This window comes from Cydia fagiglandana, chromosome 27 (assembly GCF_963556715.1).
Source record: "Cydia fagiglandana chromosome 27, ilCydFagi1.1, whole genome shotgun sequence".
Lineage (NCBI taxonomy): Eukaryota > Metazoa > Arthropoda > Insecta > Lepidoptera > Tortricidae > Cydia > Cydia fagiglandana.
This window is the reverse complement of record NC_085958.1, coordinates 1,032,838-1,055,217: the sequence shown is the minus strand read 5'-3', so window position 1 is coordinate 1,055,217 and position 22,380 is coordinate 1,032,838. Positions and strand designations below refer to the sequence as shown.

Here is a 22,380-nt window from a genome sequence, read left to right as displayed (position 1 = left end):
AATGTGTAAGTGAAATCTTGAGTTTTATGTATTCATACCAGTTTTGTAGTTGTAGTATTGTTTTATAATCCAATTTCATTATAATAGCCGTAACACACTACCACACCGCACTAAGGTCGCAGTGCGGTGTGGTAGTGTGTTACGGCTATAAGGCCAGTCCAGACGGGGACAATTTTCGCCCAATCTGATGAAATTGCCTTACGAGCTGTGGCCGCGATAATGAAATGAGCTCGTTTATTTCACGATTTTAATCGATCAAATGGAGGTGCTACAAGAATGCCAATTTTCGACGCTAGTATGCTCGTTTAGAGGTATTTTTATTTCGAACGCTCGAATCTCGGTGAATAAATTGTGTACGTGTGGACGCTAGATGAGATAGACGCTAATTTTTTTCCTGATCAAATCTGTCGATTTGATCATCTCGTCTGGCCTGGCCTTTAAAGTCTAAAAACTTAGAATACTTGTATATTGGTGCTTTTTTGCTTGGTAGGCATCTTTGCTCTTAATCTTCGATTTCGTTGATCAGCGAAATCGACTCTACACTCGCGTTCGCGGCTTCGCGCCGCGCGCACGAGTGTCGAGCGGGCTATAAATTACAAGTATTTCTGTATTGTTTTAACCGGTCCAGTATATGTGATACTAATTTTCAAAACATATTTTAATGTGATATATTATTACTACCATTGAATGTTCTGTACTAGATTATTTTATTTGTTTTTTTTAACCGACTTCCAAACCTCGGAGTTTCTCTGCGTGATCGAATCAGAAATGAGGAGATCCGTAGACGAACTAAAGTCACCGACGTAGCCCACCGGATTAGCAAGCTGAAGTGGCAATGGGCAGGCCACATTGCACGCAGAGAAGATGGCCGATGGGGTCGAAAAGTGCTCGAGTGGAGACCACGGACTAGCAAGCGCAGCGTAGGACGTCCACCCACAAGATGGACAGACGACCTTATTAAGGTCGCCGGAAGACGCTGGATGCGGGTCGCTTCCAACCGGCACGTATGGAAATCCAAGGGGGAGGCCTATGTTCAGCAGTGGACGTCTTATGGCCGAGATGATAATGATGAGAGTTGAATTAGGGTTACAAGAGTAAGAGGCCCGCAATCGGCGACCTTCCGTGTCTACGGTTATAACAAATGTTCCAGTATAACTACAAATTAAGATACCAGTCAGAAAGTCAATCTAATTTATTTATAGAGCAATTACAAATGTTTGAAATCAAAGATACTGACCAATTATACACAATGGAAGCAATATTTTAACATAATTATGATATTATTAACAAATTTATTTTTGTGAACAAAAATAAATAATAATGAGTAAAGTTACTTTTCCAAACTATTGGAAGCAATTCCGTTACTGGCACATCAGAAGATCTATCGAAAATAGAAATTTCTTTATCCGCCCCCTATTGCTCTTGCATATTCGAGTGATAGAGGCAGAGAACGAATTTTCTTTTTGTGGGTACCTACAGATATAGTGCATAATTGTCATCCATCGTATTTTCTCGGAAAAGTTCGTATTTGTCACGCTACTTCAGTACTTTTTGTATAGAGACTGAAATAGCAAGATACGTTCGGACGGTATCGTCTTGGGTCGTCCCATCCGTTTTTCGTCAAGTTCTTAAATTAGTCCTATTCTGCTTTCGTCACTCATTCTACATTGAAAGCCATTGTGAGGAATGTAGAATGAGTGATGAAAGCAGAATAGGACTAATTTAAGAACTTGACGAAAAACGAATGGAACGACCCAACGTACGTTTCCGTGAAAATACGAACAATAATTAATTATGCACGATATCTGTACTCTTTGAGTCCTGTATAATCGTAGTCTATACATAAATCAAAACCAAAATATTACTTTGCTAATCCACGAAAAGATAACTTGCTAGTCAATCAGTGCTAACCCGTTATACTTGCTTGCGTATTTTTTTACATGCAATTATGTTCCCACCCTCCCACCGTAAAATAAATAAGTCCTTTAATGGCGGATAATTTTATGGACCATTTTGAGAACCAGGTGTTCCCGTCATCTGGCATAATAATGATTGTTTGTCAGAAATACATTTCGCATAACATGTATCGCAGAAACACTTTTAGTCTACTAATAACAGTTGATCTTATTTTTCTGGTAGCCGTTCGTTTTGTAGGAGGTCGCAGCTCTAACCTATCCTAACCTATTTTTCTGACAGCCGTTCGTTTTTGTACACTCGCCATCATATATATCGGAGCGGCCAAGGTGCTCACAAATATCTGAGCACGCCTCTATTGTCAGGGCGTTAGAGTTCTTGTTCAGATATTGTGAACACCTTAGCCGCTCCGATATATCTGATGACGACTGTAGGAGGTCGCAGCTCTAACCTAACCTAACCTATTTTTATTGCAAGAATAGAAAAACGACTTAATCTGAAGAATAGAAAAACGACTAAACGTCTTCTTAATCTGTTGATCTTATTTTTCTGGTAGCCGTTCGTTTTTTAGGAGGTCGCAGCTCTAACCTATTTTTCTGACACCCGTTAGTTTTTGTAGGAGGTCGAACCTAACCTATTTTTCAGACAGCCATTCGTTTTAGTAGGAAGTCGCAATTCTAACCTTTTCTGGCACACGTCCAATTTTAGCAGCGCAGTTCTTACTTAACATTAATGGCATGTAAAAATACGCAAGTAAGTGTAACGGGTTAGCATGATTGACTAGCACGTTATCTTTTCGCGGATTAGCAAAGTAATTTGGTTATGATTAATATGCATTTCCACAAAGTAACGCCTGATTCTATTCACTATACATAAAAACTAGATATATTAAGTATAATCCAAAAACATTAATTTCGCTTCACTTGGAGATGGGCTTGTAAGCTACTTTCCTTGATTTCATGGACATCCACTTATGTTTGGTGAAGAACCACGTCATCGCGCACGCCAGAGTGAACCAGAGACAGAGCCTGCAGAAATAAAGTACTTTTATACACCGGCTCGTAAAAGCCCTCTTGATACTTTGAAAGAGAGGATTTTATCTACAAAAGTTGTCGTTTGCCATGGCAGTGATTGGTCTAGTTGATACCTGATGGACGTCTAGTCGGTACCTTATGTACATCAGCTGGCGGTCGTCCAGCTCCGATTCGGAGGCCCAGCGCAGGAACGTGGCCACATCTTTGCCTGATGGGCAGTCTAGTTGGTACCTGATGTCAGTCTAGTTGGTACCTGATGGACAGTCTAGTTGGTACTTTATGGACATCAGCCGGCGGTCGTCCAGCTCCGGTTCGGAGGCCCAGCGCAGGAACGTGGCCACATCTTTGCCTGATGAGCAGTCTAGTTGGTACCTGATGGACAGTCTAGTTGGTACTTTATGGACATCAGCCGGCGGTCGTCCAGCTCCGGCTCGGAGGCCCAGCGCAGAAACGTGGCCACATCTTTGCCTGATGGGCAGTCTAGTTGGTACCTGATGGACAGTCTAGTTGGTACCTGATGGACAGTCTAGTTGGTACTTTATGGACATCAGCCGGCGGTCGTCCAGCTCCGGTTCGAAGGCCCAGCGCAGGATCGTGGCCACATCTTTGCCTGATGGGCAGTCAAGTTGGTACTTGATGGACAGTCTAGTTGGTACCTTATGGACATCAGCCGGCGGTCGTCCAGCTCCGATTCGGAGGCCCAGCGCAAGATCGTGGCCACATCTTTACCTGATGGGAAGTCTAGTTGGTACCTGATGGACAGTCTAGTTGGTACTTTATGGACATCAGCCGGCGGTCGTCCAGCTCCGGCTCGGAGGCCCAGCGCAGAAACGTGGCCACATCTTTGCCTGATGGGCAGTCTAGTTGGTACCTGATGGACAGTCTAGTTGGTACTTTATGGACATCAGCCGGCGGTCGTCCAGCTCCGGTTCGAAGGCCCAGCGCAGGATCGTGGCCACATCTTTGCCTGATGGACAGTCTAGTTGGTACCTTATGGACATCAGCCGGCGGTCGTCCAGCTCCGGCTCGGAGGCCCAGCGCAGGAACGTGGCCACGTCCTTGGCCATCTGCGCCTGCGTCGCGCACGTCCCGTCCGAGTATTCCACGGCGTCGTTCTCGAGTATCTGGTGACAGCACAGAATAAATAATAGAATAGAATAGAATTGATTTATTCGTAAGCACAAACAATCGGTACAATCTATCTATATACATATAATAAAGCTGTAGAGGGTAGAAAGTCTGTACATGGAAGATATTTGAAAAAAAGTTGGCTGGGGATACTTAGAATCGATAACAGAACACGTTCCAACAGTTTTTAGAATTTTTGTCTGTTTGTCTGTTTATCTGTTTGTCTGTTTATTTGAACGCGCATCACGTGAAAACGGCTGAACGGATTTTGATGCAAACTTTACTAATCTGTCGAGAAAATCTCCGGCCAGGTTATAGGCTATAAAAAATCAACCCTTAAAAGAGGGGGTAGCCACAACACTCGCTTGATTTAAGTTTGCCCCTGAATCTTATGGCGCTACTTAGGAAGGAGGGGCAAACTTTTTTCAAATATGTGCTACCACTATTGAGTACCCTGGTAAACTAACAGATGGCGCTGAATTTAATACGTAGTGACATGAATAGCCACCGAGGAAGGTTTTTGCCAAATTAACTCTAAGTTTAGATGAGGGGGTACGGACATCAACAAATTTAATTGAATAATTATGTCGATTTAATAATATAAGTACAACAAAATAAAACGACAGTAAATTAATTACCCCTCATTGCACAGTGACATCTTTTTCACGACTACCCAGAAAAGAGAGAGAGAGAGTGTATTGTGTTTTCAGCGTTCGTGTTTGTATGTAGGTATATATTTATTTATCTGGGTTTCACTCTCTCTCACTCTTTTGCGGTTCGGCGTTAGGTCTTATGCGAGGCCTTCTGCCTTACGGCAAAGTTGATCTTCTGCCTTAATTACACTTGGGCGTGGATCCAAGCTTTCCTCTTTCGCAGCTGGGCCTACTGCCTTGCTCACACTTCGCCAATTCAATTCACTTGGTCAATTCCAAGCTCTGCTTTCTTGCATCTTTTATGCATGAAAACAACCTCGCTGAAACCCTTAAATATCGAGCCCTATGCGAAGCTAGGCTGATAGAAAATTGTCCCATCCCTTCTTTGTATGAAATCCTGGATTCGCGCCTGGTTGGGACTAAAAGTAAAATTGCGTTTTTTATATCGAAAAATTTTCGCGCTCGCTTCGCTCGCGTTTTTAATTACTTTCTAAGGTATGATAAAGGTGACATTCGGGTGGCGACTGCAGCAGCATTAGTCTGTTGCAACGTTACTGTCAATTTTCGTCATAAAATGATGTGACCGATTTCCATACTAAAAGTAAAAATGTACAACTGTCTATCATATTGCGTTTTTATATCGAAAAATTTTCGCGCTCGCTTCGCTCGCGTTTTCATAATTTTCTAAGATATGATAAAGGTGACGTTCGGGTGGCGACTGCAGCAGCATTACTCTGTTACAACGTCACTGCTGCAGCACTGTCAATTTTCGTAATAAAACGATGTGACTGATTTCCATACTAAAAGTAAAAATGTACAACTGTCTATCAAATTGCGTTTTTATATCCAAAAATTTTCGCGCTCGCTTCGCTCGCGTTTTCAATTACATTCTAACCTAAGATATGATAAAGGTGACATTCGGGTGGCGACTGCAGCAGCATTGGTACTCTGTTGCAACATTACTGCTGCGGCACTGTCAATTTTCGAGATAAAATGATGTAAAGCCTGACAACAGTTTATTTGACCCTCGCCATTTTGCGGATTTTCAATGGTACTAATTTCTTTTACTGGCAACAAGTACTCTTTGACAACGAACGTTGGATGTCATCGAATGTCACCGATGTAAACAAATAGAAAATATCTACGAATATATTCAAATATAAACGGTTTTATTACAAAAATGACAAAAAAATATTCCAAAGATGTGAAAAAAATTGTAGTGAATGCAATCAAATATTTACAGCTTAAAAAAGACGAAGGATTACATAGCATTCCAATAAACAATGTTTTAAAGTTGGTTGTTGACATGACCGGTATTGACGTTTTATAGTGCGGTTGTATTGAACTGGTTATCGTATCGTGTAGGAAGTAACTCAAGAAAATTGGAGCAATTGCTGTGACCATGTTAAAAAAATTGAAGATGATTATAGGAATAAAGGTCCTATAATCGAATTGAAGACTGAACGTTTTATAATCGAGGTTAGTGGTCCTGAAAGCGACACAACATCTGATGAAAATCCGACTTCGTCAGAGTCAGAAAACGAATAATATATAAATATTGAATATTTAGAATCAGATTTTGACGAATAGGTAAATTGAAAGAACCGAATTCTCTGTAAGCAATGTTTCTGACATTATACGAGTATCAACATGAAGCCAATGCCCACTACCCCGACTATACATGACGTACGCACATTATTGCCATACGTAACCTGTTTGCAGCGACAATAGCTCAGGGTTAAATAAACTGTTGTCAGGCTATAACTGATTTCCATTCTCAGCTGTAATGCGGCAATGAACTTCACTCAATTTACCAAAAAAAAAAGTAATCTTAATGACCGTAAGGGAGAGGGGGCACCATGGTCTAGAAATGCTTATGTCATCAAAATATCTAAATCCGGCACTGCTTCGGACTTAACCCGACGTACGTGTCGCGCTGTACGCGTTCCAAAGCCGGGCGCCTTCGGCGCCCTCATACTAAAAGAATCTGGCGTAGCCCGACAACGTGGCGCGCTGCACGCGGTCCAAAGCCAGGCGACTTCGACTTTCTCATACTAAAAGAGACGTACGTGACACGCTGTATGGTTACCAAAGCCGGGCGCCTTCGGCGCCCTTATACTCAAAGAGTCGGGCGTAGACCGACGTACGTGACACACTGTGCGTGTTCCAAAGCCGGGCGCCTTCGGCGCCCTCATACTCAAAGCGTCGGGAGTAGACCGACGTACGTGACACGCTGTACGCGTTCCGAAGACGGGCGCTTCCGGCGCCCTCATACTCAGAGCGTCGGGTGTAACGTACGCGTTTCAAAGCTGGGCGTCTTCGGCGCCCTCATACTAAAAGAGCCGGGCGTAGACCGACGTACGTGACACGCTGTACGCTTGCCAAAGTTGGGCCCCGAAGGCACCCTCATACTCAGGGCTACGCCCGACGCACGTGGCACGCTGTACGCGTTCCAAAGCCGGGCGCCTTCGGAGCCCTCATACTAAAAGTGTCGGGCGTAGACCGACGTACGTAATACGCTGTACGCGTTCCAAATCCGGGCGCCTCCCTCATACTCAAAGCGTCGGGCGTAACCCGACGTACGTGACACGCTGTACGCTTGCCAAAGATGAGAGCCGAAGGCACCCTCATACTCAAAGCATCGGGCTAAGCCCTACGCACGTGGCGCGCTGAATGCGGTCCAAAGCTAGGCGACTTCGACTTTCTCATACTAAAAGAGTCGGGCGTAGTCGGACTACTACAAATCGCGCTCTAAAAAGTATGAAACAATAAGATAGAATTATTTTAGGAAATTATCATGCAGGAAATTATAAATGTTATAATTTTTTGAATAATAAAATACAGCGTAATGTAATTTACTATTTTTTATATATTTAGCAGCTTACTGACACAAACCGAATTCCACGCGGGCGGAGCCGCGGGCACAGCTAGTACATTATATACAAGAAAACACAAAATAAGTTTAAAGTGCCACGAAATGGCCCCATCTCAGCATGTTGCTGTGTAGTAACAGACTATCGCACCGGACCGCGACCTTGGTGCGGTGCGGCGCATTTATCGATAGTGTGTAAGCTTCCAACGCACATAATTATTATTAATAGCGGTGCGGTGGGTATGCACGTCGCACCAACTGACAGGTAATAATAATACTGGTGCGCTCCGCACCAAATTTCCCTAGTGTGTAAGCTGCATCGCACCGATTGACAGCTGTCATTTTCAAATTATGACAGTGGAATAATAATACTGGTGCGCTCCGCACCAATTTCCCTAGTGTGTAAGCTGCATCGCACCGATTAACAGCTGTCATTTTCAAATTATGACAGTGGAATAATAATACTGGTGCGCTCCGCACCAATTTCCCTAGTGTGTAAGCTCCATCGCACCGATTGACAGCTGTCATTTTCAAATTATGACAGTGGACGGCAATGTAGCCAGTCGATGAAATAACAAAAATGCGGAAGCAGTGCTTTAAAAAGACACAGATTTTTTAAGATTTTCATGGATTATATTAACTCACGCCCTTCATCTACCTCTAAAAAAGCGGAACCACATTAATTTAAATTCAATCTTAAAGGATTCCATTGCAATAATTCGTTGAAAAACAAGGAAATATGGGACACTTGGCAACACTGGCGCACGTGTTCGGCAGTCTGTTTAGCTAGGATCGCACCGTTTTGACGGTTCGGTGCGATAGTGTGGAAGCCCACGCCAGTACGAGCTATTCCTAGAATCGCTCCAAGGTCGCGGTGCGGTGCGATAGTCTGTTACGGCCTTTAATAGTACTGCCGTACAGAAAGGAAACTTCCTACAAATCCGAAGTTTGACAGCGGTTCAGGGTCAAATCATGCTGTCCCTATCTAATATATGGCACTATCCCTTTCGGCTATTTAGGGTTGTCGAAATTCAAGCCATTCGGCGCGATTCGGGAAATGTATTAGACATTCACTAGATATGAAATAGTAACGATATGTAACGTTCCACGGCAAAAGGTACCCTATGGCGGTTGGTGCTTACGCTATTATTAACGCCGCTCCAATATGATTGCGGCCATAAGGTACCTTTTGTCGTGGAACGTCACATATCGTTACTATTTCATATCTAGTGAATGTCTAATTCATTTCCCGAATCGCGCCGATTATCTTACCTGGGTGGTCGTGCACGCAAAAGGACGTCAAGCTGTGGCAACCCTAATAATTGCTCGGAGCAATGCTGAGCCGAACGGTGCTGAGTTTGCCCGAAGTCAGGCGTGTCTCCCCACTGGCAGCGGGCATTTTCTTTCGCTTATTTTCTAATGGCTCCTCTACACGATGGGCCAGCGCCGGCCACTCCAAGGGACGCATTTATGCGTCAGAGGTAGCAAGTGATATTGCTATCTCATTCAACCTCATCGGTGGCCCATCGTGTAGAGGAGCCGTTGTGATATTACCTCTCCCATAGCGATGGCTCCGCCCGGGAAGTACGGGTTGTAGTTCTGTCCCTCACGGAGGACCACGCCGGCTGGGGCCGGCACGTATCCTGACGACACAATAATATTATCGCAGAATAACCCGGCAACCTTCAAATCAAGAGTGAACAGGCACCTTCTGGGCGAGCTCGCTCCATCGTAGGCCACGTCTACGCCTCGGCTAGTCTGTGGCCATGAGTAAGCCCATTCATAATAAAAAAAAAGAATAAATAAGAGTACTAAGGGGTTTTCCATTAATTACGTCACACGAATTTCTAGGTTTATTACCCCTCCTTGTCACACTTGGCCACATTTGGCAAACCCCTCCCCCCTAGTGTGACGTCACATTTTTTCTACGAAATCGCCAAATCGTATTAAGTAAGTACCTAAGTGTTATTAATATATTTATCAAAATATTTTTGACGATATAAATATTAGTAATTTTATAACCCAAAACTGCTTAGGACAGAAAATTAAACGAATAAAAACGATTATATAAAAACTTGTTATTTAAATGTACAGCGAATAAAATAATTTAAATAAATTTTCGGTTACTGATGAAGTTAAAGTGACGTCACAAAGTTTGTGTCTCCCCCCTCCCCCATGTCACAATATGTCATATTTTCTTGACCCCCTCCCTCCCCCTAAACGTGTGATGTAATTAATGGATGACCCCAAAGTACTAATAAGTAAGTACGAGTAGTATTAGGTAGTAGTAAGGAATAAGTTTTTGGCAAAAATTTCATTTTTGGTACAAGCTTTTATCGCTGACTGTACTTTTCTTACGGCAGACAGCTGCCAATTTTCATGACGCTACGGTCTTTAGAAGATGGTTAAATTAGTTACCTTAGATTCCATTACATAGTTACATACAGGTCGACGTTCCTATGGCCACCTCCTGTCTCCATCATCAGATCAGTTCGACAGTACCATATTATTGTATTGTCATCAGAACTACATACAGCTGCCAATTTTCATGACGCTATGATCCATGGAAGATGGTTAAATTAATTACCTTAGATTCCATTACATAGTTAGTTACATACAGTGGCCTATTTTATAAAGCTACAAGTTACAATTTACAAGCGGAAGTCTTGTTCTAATACATAGGGTTAGAAAGAGACTTCCGCTTGTAAATTGTAATTTGTAGCTTTACTTATAAAATAGGCCACTGGTCGACCTAATAAAAGCTTGTTAAAAATAGAGGGAAAGAGAGGAAGAGGAAGACCGAGAATCAATTATTTCAACCAAATAAAAGAAAAGGTTCAGGTCGTGTCATACCAGAAGGTTAAGGAGTTGGCAGAGGACCGGAGGAGTTGGAAGTTGCTCCACCGACAAGAGCACAACTCTTAAATATAAAGAAGAGAAGAAGAAATAATAGTATAGTTCGTAGCTTCGTAAATGAGCCCGGCGGCTAATCCTATTGTCTATTGTTAAGTAAAACCGCACGTGCTACTTACCTGCAAAAAAGGGTCATACTTATTCTATTTGGCACCTGAGCGCAGGCTAGTCCAACGCTCAAAAAACCAGTGTAAGTGCGCTCTCCGATAACGCGCCTTTGTTACGCATCTCGATGACACATTTTAGACTGGTTCTGTAGCGTTCGACTCGCCGGCACTCAGTAACCGAAGTACGCAGGTTTTTATGCAGGTGGTGGTGGCACGTGGCACGAGCGGTTTTACTTAACAATAGACAATAGGATTAGCTCGGGCTCTGTTTGAAACCTACGAACTATACTACTGTATAACGCAGCGTACTACGTAGGCGAACAACACGCGAAGCGGAGCGATGCGGCGCGGGGTGAATCAATCCTTTGATACCTATAGAAGTGTCCTTCGTGGGCGATCTCGTTGCGAACGCGAACGCCTTGGGCCCGCCGCGTCGCGCCGCGCCGCGTCGCGTTCGCGAGTTGTTCGCTTACGTAAGACGCAGCGTTATATAATACCATCAATCTAGTATATAACTGGATCTTGCATGAAAGGTGGGGGAAAGTGACCGAACAGGATAGTCATGTATCTTTAGCCCCCTCCAGACTATGCGGACTATGCGATTTTCGCAGACAGCGAAATCGACTCCACACTCGCGTTCGCGGCTTCGCCCGCGATTCACGCGCATAGTCTGGAGGGGGCTTTTCAGTAGGAGTAGCAGCGAAAGAACTATTATTGTTTGTCCTTGTCACAGTCTCACATTTTATTTGTTCCCCACCGTAAATTTAGTATGGATTATGGTGAGTAACAAATAAATTCGACCAATCATAGTGTCGCGTTGCATATGTTTTGTCCCTCACGGAGGTACGCGTATACCACTTCTATAGTATGTAGTACCTTCAATGTATAGTACAGAAAGGAGACCACTTTACAAAACCGTCAAAACCGAAGTTTGATAGCGGTTCAGGGTCAAATCATGCTGTCCGTTTCTAATGGCACTTTCCCTTTCGGCTATTTAGAGTTGTCAAAATTCAAGCCATTATCTGTGGTCGTGCATGCAAAGGGACGCCAAGTTGTGTCAACCCTTGGTAACACACTATCGCACCGCACCGCGACCTTGGTTCTTAACCCTGATCAGGGCTATATTAACCGCGAAAATCTAAGTTCGCAAATTGCGGGGATATTTCTCTGTCACTCTAATTACGCCTTCGTTGGAGTAAAAGAGAAAGATCCCCGCAATTTGCGAATTTCGATTTTCGCGGTAGCCGCTCAGATCACAGATCTGCGAAATCGAGTTCACACTCGCGTTCGCGGCTTCGCGCCGCGATTCGCGCTCGAGTGTGGTGTGGGCTTAAGGTACCCGACCTTATTCCCTGGCGTAGCCAAATGTCGCTGTCGCACTAATATGGGAGAGTGATAGAGAGACACAAAGCCTTTCGCTGTCGAGGCGATAGCGATTGTAACCTTGGCTAGGCCGGCTGACCCTTTATATACCTGTGAGCAGCGAAAAGACGTAGTCTTCGCCGCCGTGTCTGCCGAGCACTATGAGGGAGAGGTCAGGCGGGTACGAGCCGTTGTTGGCGTAGCGTGCCGCGTTCTCGTTGGGGTACGGGCCTGGGAAGTAGTCGGACAGGCGGCCTGCGAAAAAAAAAAAGTGGTAAGTAACACTTTATTGTACGGAGGAGAGGAATACAAGTACACCAGATAGAACAAGGGCGAACTTGTCCCTAAGAGGAAGCACAATCCACCTGATGTTACTGTGTGTTGAATTCGGCGAGCCAAATTGGCGTTTGCGTCCGCACCTCCTGATTCAATCGGGCAATTTAATCAGATTGGCGAAAAATTGAATAGTCTGGACACGCCTGTAGGTACCTGGCCTCTCGAAGTACTCGCCGGTCTCGTCGGGCCCGTCTCTCACCGTCACCTCAGCGGCCTCCGCCTTGGCCTGCCCCTCGGTGTGTGTCACGCCCACCAGGTTGCGGAACGCTATGTATTGGCACGAGTGGCACGCTTTAGTTGGTTAACCAGTATAGGTGACACTAGCAGTAGGTACCTGGCCTCTCGAAGTACTCACCGGTCTCGTCGGGCCCGTCTCTCACCGTCACCTCAGCGGCCTCCGCCTTGGCCTGCTCCTCGGTGTGTGTCACGCCCACCAGGTTGCGGAACGCTATGTATTGGCACGAGTGGCACGCTTTAGTTGGTTAACCAGTATAGGTGACACTAGCAGTAGGTACCTGGCCTCTCGAAGTACTCGCCGATCTCGTCGGGCCCGTCTCTCACCGTCACCTCAGCGGCCTCCGCCTTGGCCTGCCCCTCGGTGTGTGTCACGCCCACCAGGTTGCGGAACGCTATGTATTGGCACGAGTGGCACGCTTTAGTTGGTTAGCCAGTATAGGTGACACTAGCAGTAGGCACCTGGCCTCTCGAAGTACTCGCCGGTCTCGTCGGGCCCGTCTCTCACCGTCACCTCAGCGGCCTTCGCCTTGGCCTGCTCCTCGGTGTGTGTCACGCCCACCAGGTTGCGGAACGCTATGTATTGGCACGAGTGGCACGCTTTAGTTGGTTAGCCAGTATAGGTGACACTAGCAGTAGGTACCTGGCCTCTCGAAGTACTCGCCGGTCTCGTCGGGCCCGTCTCTCACCGCCACCTCAGCGGCCTCCGCCTTGGCCTGCTCCTCGGTGTGCGACACGCCCACCAGGTTGCGGAACGCTATGTATTGGCACGAGTGGCACGCTTTAGTTGGTTATAGCCAGTATAGGTGACACTAGCAGTAATAGGTATCTGGCCTCTCGAAGTACTTGCCGGTCTCGTCGGGCCCGTCTCTCACCGTCACCTCAGCGGCCTCCGCCTTGGCCTGCCCCTCGGTGTGTGTCACGCCCACCAGATTGCGGAACGCTATGTATTGGCACGAGTGGCACGCTTTAGTTGGAATAAAGGCACAGGGCGGATACGCCATACATCGAAAATCATTTGCGTTTACATGTGTGCACGGCACGTCTGTACACGCGTCATTGTGTGAGTAAGTGGCTTAGGGCTGACTCGTGCGGCGCGCGGGGAAGGCGAAGCCGAGGTTTGCCGAGGCCGGCCGAAGGACACGACGAGCGGCCCGCTGCGTTGCATAATTCGACCGAAATACGTAAAAAAACTAAATATAGGGTTATGTTTAACAAAATATAGGTTTATGTTTTATTTCGCTCCAATTGTTGAATTGGCTTTGTCAGTTTATAGTCCTGCACGTAGTGTATATGTATGTACGTAGTGTATGTACTTGGACTTTCAACACGCCATTATTAAATGTACCTTATTGTTGATGCCTATTGATTATTTTATATAACATACATAATTATTTCTTAAATTCTTAAAATTAAATAAAAAATCAAACGCGAATGTCCCGCGACCAACAAGTTCTTTTTTGTGAAAAGAGTGTTAAACTAAAAATAAAACATTTACGAGGAATATCTGTGTAGAAGGTCTAGTTACCTTAGGTACTTTAAATATTAAATGTTGGCTTAACATTCACAAATTCAACGAACGGGTTTTAATTCATATGATATTATTATTTTTACGCAAAAGTATAGCCTTATTTACTGATACATATTTCGTCTCTTTGGAAAACTATATTATTATTCATTTCTACAATAAGTAGGTATCCGTAGTACCCGTACATCGCACAATACACCGGCATTTTGAACGTTGCGTCATCGCGTGGCGGCGTCGCTAGCCGAACTGAGCGTACGTCAGGAGTCCGTCAGAACTCAGTCGCGGGGCGAGGTAATCCGAGTTGGGGCGGGGCGGTGCGTGTCCGTTCTGTATGATAATACTATTACTTATTCTTAGTGTCCGACCGAAGGTACGGTTTCGGTTTCGGCCAGTTTCGGCCAAAAATCATGTTTCGGCTGTAGTTTCGGTTTCGGCCAAAAAACGGCCGAACCTTTCGGCCGGGCCGAAACTTACGAAATGGTACTTCTGAATAAGACCAACAGTTGGGGAATAAGTAGGACAACAATATTAATACCTATATATTATACTGATACAGAAATTAATTGGTTTATTATAAAACACAATTCCACTAATGAGGGCGCCACTGGACGGTCGACGCAGGTCTTAAAAGGCTGTCAATCAATACCTATAAGTCCTATAACGCATACACTGTCTAATTGTTTAAGAGTGAATGAGTGATTTTACCTCAATTTACTATTGGTTTGTGACGTTTGTGTTCCACGTGTCCTCTACTTCAGCTTAGCCTTTGGCCTCGCTGCGCCATGCTCGGCCTGTGGTCTCGCTTTTTAATACAATGGACATTGGTTGGAGTCTGTGCTCAACTACTTATCCTGAAGCCTGAAGCACGGCTTTGACTTCGCATGAAAGTTCGCCTCACTGGGGCACTTCGGACTTTTAGGCCCAGGTGAAGATTGGTACCCGGCCTTGCGATATTGTCAACAAAAAATTTCGCACTCGCGTTTTTGGTTGGTTTTTTGGTTGGCCCTGTATCTACATGTTAACTTGACTGGTGAATGAATAGAGTTAGACCAAGAAAATTCTGCAATGATTTTGATAGCATACGCAGTCACTGCAACTAGTGCAAATACAAATACAAATACAAATACAAATTTATTTATTTGTCCAACATAGGTTATAGAGGGTGTTACAGTTCAGTCAGTTTCACTATGTGGCGCCTTACGGCATACAAATGTTGAGAGCATGCATGTCAAAATATAATATTATTTACCAATCCTTATCATCTAAAAAATCTTTTATTGAGTAGTAACTCTTTCGAATCAGTAACAGTTTCAAGGCTTTTTTAAACTGATTGAGCTCTAGTAATTGTATGTCTTGTGGTATTTTATTAAATATTCTTGGGGCCATTCCAACCACATTTTTTTGGAATAGCATCGTTTTGGGTATGACAGAATGTAGTATTTTAATCCGTAATCGTGAGCTTCTAAAGTTTAAAAATAAATGGGAGTTACATTTCACGAAAACACACATTTCAAATATATATAGGCTAGGAAGAGTTAGGATCTTAAGATTTTGAAAATAAGGCTTACATGATTCTTCAAAGCTAATACCACACAAGGATCTTACACACTTTTTCTGAGCTAGAAATGCCATTTCTCGGTCTGTAGAGTTGCCCCAAAATATTATGCCGTATCTTAGAGTAGATGTTACAAAGGCATGGTAAGCGGTAAGCACTGCAGATGGGTTCACCCTTTTTCTTAAATTATACAATGCATATGAATATTGGTTTAGTTTCTTACATATAGCGTCAATTTGATATTTCCACGTCAGCTTATCGTCTACATTCAATCCTAGAAATTTGGTCATGTCAGTTTCATCAATTCTTTGTCCCTTATAAGCTACATTAAGATTAGGTGTATAATTAGTCCGTTGTTTAAATGTCATAAGTTTTGTTTTGTCCAAATTAATTTTCAAGTTATTATTTGTTAGCCAATCTATAATTTCACTTAATGTTTGGTTTATGTCAGCCTCATAAGCATTCAAATTGTTTCCAGTGAATATAATGGTGCTGTCGTCAGCAAAAAGAACCATTGGATGATCAATAGCATTTGGCATATCATTGATGTAAATGAGGAACAACAGGGGACCTAGAACGCTCCCCTGTGGCACACCATAAGAAACTTCCTTTACATCCGATGAGTATGTTAGTTCCATTTTCGACTTAGGACACAATTTATTAATTTGAGTAATTTGCTTCCTACCGCTTAAATACGATTTTATTAAAGAGTGGACATTGCCACGTATTCCGTAGCGAAAAAGTTTGTTCAGAAGTATTTGATGGTCAACATAATCGAACGCTTTCGACATATCCATGTATAACGCAGAGACTGGACGCTTTTTATCCAAATTCTTTAGGACTGTTTGAATTAAGTCGTAGATAGCCATATTAATCGACATACTCTTGCGGAAACCTTTTTGCTCATTAGCAAATAGATTATTGCTTTCAAAATAGCTTGATACACTGCTATAAATATATTTTTCTATAATTTTTGAGAATATAGGAATAAGTGCTATTGGTCTGTAATTGTTGATATTTTCTTTGCTATCTTTTTTATATAGAGGTTTTACGATGCTTATTTTTAATTTGTCCGGAAATTGACCACACGTAATGCATAAATTAATAATATGACTGAGGATGGGTGAAATTATATCAGAAACTTTCTTTATTATAATAGTACTAACGCCATCATAGCCAGTACTGTTCGTGTTTTTTAGAGAGCCTATTATTTTATGAATGTCATCGGGAATGGCCGGTTTCATAAATAAAGAATTAAGTGAATTGAATGTCAAATTGTTATTAGAATTATTAATGTTAACGTCGTTACTTACTGCATTAATTGGTTGAATTTGGTCGATAAAATGATTGTTAAATTCCTGTGCGATATGTTTTGGATTCACTATAACATTGCTATTCGTAACTATTTGCGAGATATATTGTTTCGGTTGATTTAGTTTTGAGTTATTAATTATTTTCCAGGTAGCTTTGGATTTGTTTTGTGCAATATTAATAAAATTATTATTTTGCGATTTTTGGGTCAAATTGATAATTTTTTTAAGCCGTTTAGAATAGTTTTTAAAATACTCTTTGTCGCCCTTTTCACAAGAGAATCGACATTTCCAAAGCAGCAGTCTCTTTCTTTTGCAGCATTTTTTTATTCCCTTTGAGATCCATGTAGGTTTCTTTGTGGATGATATTTTTATTCTTTGAAACGGGAAGCATAAATTATAAAATAGGCCGAATAAGTCCGAAAAAGTGTCGAATGCTGTATTAGGATCAACGGACGAATATACTTCATGGAAGGCTAGATTTTGCAAACATTCAGTAAACTTGTCAATGTTATCCTGGCTGAAGTCTCTCCTTTTAATGTACCAGTGGGTCAACAGATTTGTTCTCTTCACTGGACATTTTATAATTTGAGCTGTATGGTCAGAAAGTGCTAATTCAACAACTTCCGCTTTACTACCCCGTATATTATGAATTATATTATCTATGCAAGTGTTGCTACATAATCTAGTCGGCTCCAAAATAGTTAATCTTAAATTGTAACTATATAATATATTCTTAAAGTCTATTGATGTCGAGGTTCTTTTAAGCATGTCAATATTAAAGTCGCCACATATTATTATTTTCTTACTTCTACTACATATGTTATTTAAAATGTTATACAATTTATCAAAAAATATTCTTACACAATTGCTATTATTCTTAGGTACTCTATAGATAGTAGCAATAATGATTTTGTGATCCGTCAACTCAACAGCACAACATTCAATTATGTTAGGAATAGAAAAGCCAGCGATCTCTGGTAAAATATTATATTTATGAATGTTCCTGACTAATATGCATGACCCGCCATTTCTATTATTCCTTGAAAAGTGAGCGGCTAGATTGTAATTTGCTATCGCCAAATGAATGTCGTCGTCTAATTTCATGTTGTGCTCTGTAATACAAAGGACGTCTATTGGCTTACCAGATTCGAGTAAATTCTCTAAATGGACGCTTAATGCGTCAGCTTTATTAATTATGCCATTTATGTTCTGATGTAACACATGTATATGTTTATAAGTTACAAGGTCTTCACTAATAGTTTTAGTTTTACCCAGCTTGGGTTGGCCAGCCCGGCAGCTAGTTACGCTATCTATAAAAAAGAACCCTTATTATAAAATGCTTCATTTACGCTCTTTAACACGTTATTGATACATTGCGCTAGTTTATATTTGCCTCTAAAATTAAGTTCATTACCATTTAATTTATAATCAGTGGTTCCTAGATAAATACTGTTTGGTTGAAGCCAAACATTAGAGTCGGCATTAGCAAATTTCTTATGCAGAGCAAAATTAATTTTTCCTATATAACTATTGTAATTGTCTGCATACGTATTAATACTATAAGGTATGTCACAAATCATTACATTGGTGTGACTGGCAATATTAACGGTATCTTCCAGGATTCTGACAACCTTATTTACGGAGTTAATATTGTGATCACTTCCTCCACACATAATGACCAGACAATCACTTTTTGTAAAGTTGGCAATTTTTTCTTTTACACCTTGTAAGACACGTTCAGTTGTTCCGTACTTTATGATGTCCGCTGTAAAGTCATAATCGTTACGTCTGATCCTTGATAAGGGTAACAATAAATCAGCACCATGAAAATCGGATAGAAGAAGTAATTTCGGCTTGTGAATATTTTGCTCTATGCGATCTTCTGCCACGCTTTTCTCAGTAGTCTTCTGTTCTAGAGGTACAGACATATTTATGGATGAATTTGAATCTTTGTGTTCTGTTGAAATATTCTTGCTGAGGTGTTCTTGTATTTGGTAGGCAGACCTTTGCAAAATTTTCGTGGATTGTTCTATACGTGTTAGAGTTAAATTTTTACTATTGAGAAAAGCTGATTTCCGCTGCATTTGATCATTGGTTTTAAGAGCATCACTAAGCTTAGCTTGCAACCGTTTGTTCTTTTTTTCCATTTTTTTAAATTCATTTTCTAAAATTTGTATTTTCTCTAGTGTCTCCGACAGCTTATGTTCTAAATTGGAATTAGGTAATGGGGAATTCAAACCACAGGCAACCTTATTGGGTGAATTTCTTTTAGATCTGTCTTCATTTAGTAATTGAGTCAAAATATTATTTTTCTTTTTAAGGTCCTCTACCTCTTTTTTTAAGTCAGTATTCTCAGTATTTAGTTTAATTATTTCGTGATGAGTACTAGATAGCTCAGTATGAAGTTCCTCTATTTGTCTCTTCAAGTCGAGCACTTCAGAGTTTTCACCGTGCGTTTCATTTAAACCTGGTAGTTCGCCTTGTTGGCAGCATAGTCTTGATGATGAATCGGCTGGAGTATTGTCCGATGGGTTTATAATCGGAGATTCGTCATTTATAGACATATTTGTGATTTCTACATTTTTGATCGGGGTCGTATGTCGATGAAGGTATGTTGGGGTCGCTGGAGTATCGTCATCGTTGCGGCGTCTCCGTGTGACATTTTCGCATCGCGGGCATTTCCAGCGAGCTTGCAATGCTTCTTTATGCTCTCTGAAGTGTGCTGACGTTATATTTAGACAACGATAGTGGTACGGGTCTCTACAATCCTTGCAAGCAAGTAGTTCACCCCGTTCAATATTTAAATCGCAACCCAAGCAATTCATTTTGTGCTGTGTTTTCGAACGAATCTTAATTCACTTTTGAACGCAACCTTTCTGCTTGCTTTCTGAACGCAACCGTCACTTGCGTCGATGACACTGACAGATCACAAATGTCAAAACAATGTGCAATTTATCAGCTGATGTAGCCGGTAGATGTTAAATATTTTCAAAATGTAGTTAACGTTATTTTGGCTTGCGTATGTGTGCATTTAGTGGCCTTGGTATCGTAGGAATTTGTTTTAGCCATAAATTGTATAAACTCACGGTTTCGATGGTGAAAGTGTTGGTGCACGGTAGTGAGGTTATGTTCTTCACAATTTCTGGCCACTCGGGCCTAAATAATACGATCCATGTAAGTTTATTAATTAAATACTAGCAACGATTATTTATAAGTATTACCAGTTTGACAGCTGTCAACTCTCTGCAAATGTTATTTATACGTCATGATTTCATAGAAGTTTTGACGTTTCAAATAACACTTGCACTGCGTGTGTTATCAAAATCGTTGCAGAATTATCTTGGTCTAACTTTAGTAATTTTCTTAAAAAACTGCTTAAGTAATATCAATTTCAAGGATATTGGGTGTTGAGAGCCCCATAATGTGTGTATGAAAGGGGTTTTATGACATTTTTTCAACGATTTTAAGAAGTCTACAAAAGTTTCGGTTTCGGTTTCGGTTTCGGCCGAAACTAGAGCCAAAGCCGAACATTCGCAAAAAAACATGTTTCGGTCGGACACTACAGTTATTCTGTGATAAAGGTGACACTAGCTAGTACCTGGCCTCTCGAAGTACTCGCCGGTCTCGTCGGGCCCGTCTCTCACCGTCACCTCAGCGGCCTCCGCCTTGGCCTGCTCCTCGGTGTGTGACACTCCCACCAAGTTGCGGAACGCTAAGTATTGGCACGAGTGGCACGCTTTGCACACCTGCAATGACACGTTTGGTTAATGGCTCCTCTACATTTATGCGTTACATACACGCGTTTATGCGTTAGAGGGAGCAAGTGATATTGCTATCTCATTCTACCGCATGGCTGCCTCCCTTGGAGTGGCCGGCGCTGGCCCATCGTGTAGAGGAGCCGTAAGAGCCCATCAACGTGCACACTAGCGCCACTGCTAAATAATTCTCCACGGAAGACCAGAGGGCCTACCGCGAACCACGTTCGACGTGATGCCTCTCTGTTGCACTTGTGAATTCGTACGTAAGTGTGACAGGGAGGCAACACGTCGAACGTGGCTCGCGGTAGGCCTTCAGCGTCAAGATACCTGTGGCCTATTTTATAAAGCTACAAGTTACAATTTACAAGCGGAAGTCTCGTTCTAAAACATAGGGTTAGAAAGAGACTTCCGCTTGTAAATTGTAACTTGTAGCTTTATAAAATGGGCCACTGAAAGGTAATTTTGTCATCAAGCTGAGGGGAGACCCATTTAGTGACGTTTATGTTTAAAAAAAAGTGATGTATTCGTTTTGAGCAATACTGTAAGCGTCCTGAATTCATTTATATTCTTCTTCTTCTAATCGTTATTATTTAAATTTAACGACAGGTAAAAAAGGGGGCCGCTACAGGCCGCTACATACTGTATTGTGTATTTAAGTACCTTTTGAATACATCAAACTAGTTTTTATGTTGCCGGATACCTTTTGAATACATCAAACTTTTATGTTGCCGGATGTCCAACCTTTTTGGCAACGTTACCTGTTTATAAACCTCATAACCGCGCCGGATGCTGGCGTGATCCAGCGACTGGGTCCAGCCGTCGTGGGTCCACGGTTGATGGGGGATGTGGGCCGCGTCCACGTACATGCCCGCCTCCACCGCGTTCTCCAGCGCGTATAGGAGCGCCCCCGCACCAGCCCCGATTACGCCTAACGTTGATAACAGGATGTTTTTCGTTCTTGAGCATCCTGAAGAAGTTATTATGGTCTTTAAAGTGGTAACACACTATCGCACCGCATTGCGACCTTGGAAAAGAGTCTGCGAAATCGACTACACACTCGCGTTCCGGGCTTCGCGCCGCGATTCCCGCACGAGTGTGGAGCGGGCTATAGGTTATGTATGAGGATGACAATGATTGTGAGGATCTGAGGATATCTCAGAATTTAACCTTGCTTGGTGGACAGCCGTCGATACTGCGAACCATACACAACGAGGCTCCTCAACAGCTGACGTCTAAACATGGAAGACATTAAAATAGACCAAAATGTTTCAACAACAGTAAAATTTTATGAATATATTGCATTTAAAATCAAAACTGTCAACTGTGTTGACTTTTCTTCTGTTTAGTGTCAGTTGAGGTAGAGAATAGAGTTTTATGTTCAACAAAGAGTTTGTGATGGCCTGCTCTACCCACTATTCTCCATTCTTTGTTCTTAAGCCCGCTCCACACTCGTGCGCGAATCGCGGCGCGAAGCCGCGAACGCGAGTCTGGAGTCGATTTCGCACTCGGAGTAATTAACAACGGAGACGCCATGTCTAAAATTTTCGGTACAAAATAGTCTGCCGTTTTTTGCGGGGGAGGGGCACATCAAATGTATAGGTACGTCATGTCAGATAAACGTCAGTCCATACATATGGTTGACATGTGGTTGACCATTGGCCGCCTTTTTTCGA

At 42.6% G+C, this 22,380-nt stretch overlaps 1 protein-coding gene across 1 annotated transcript; it reads right to left on the bottom strand.

Moving 5' to 3' along the window:
- Window positions 1-2,707: 2,707 nt before the first annotated feature.
- On the bottom strand, window positions 2,708-22,074 carry LOC134677962 (uncharacterized). The gene is made up of 7 exons (XM_063536396.1): window positions 21,875-22,074; window positions 21,466-21,674; window positions 20,548-20,695; window positions 12,095-12,238; window positions 9,156-9,244; window positions 3,939-4,072; window positions 2,708-2,942 (listed from the first exon to the last, which is right to left on the bottom strand). Exons 1-7 carry the CDS (start codon window positions 21,954-21,956, stop codon window positions 2,834-2,836), a joined length of 915 nt encoding a protein of 304 aa, XP_063392466.1. The 5' UTR covers window positions 21,957-22,074; the 3' UTR covers window positions 2,708-2,833.
- Window positions 22,075-22,380: the final 306 nt, after the last annotated feature.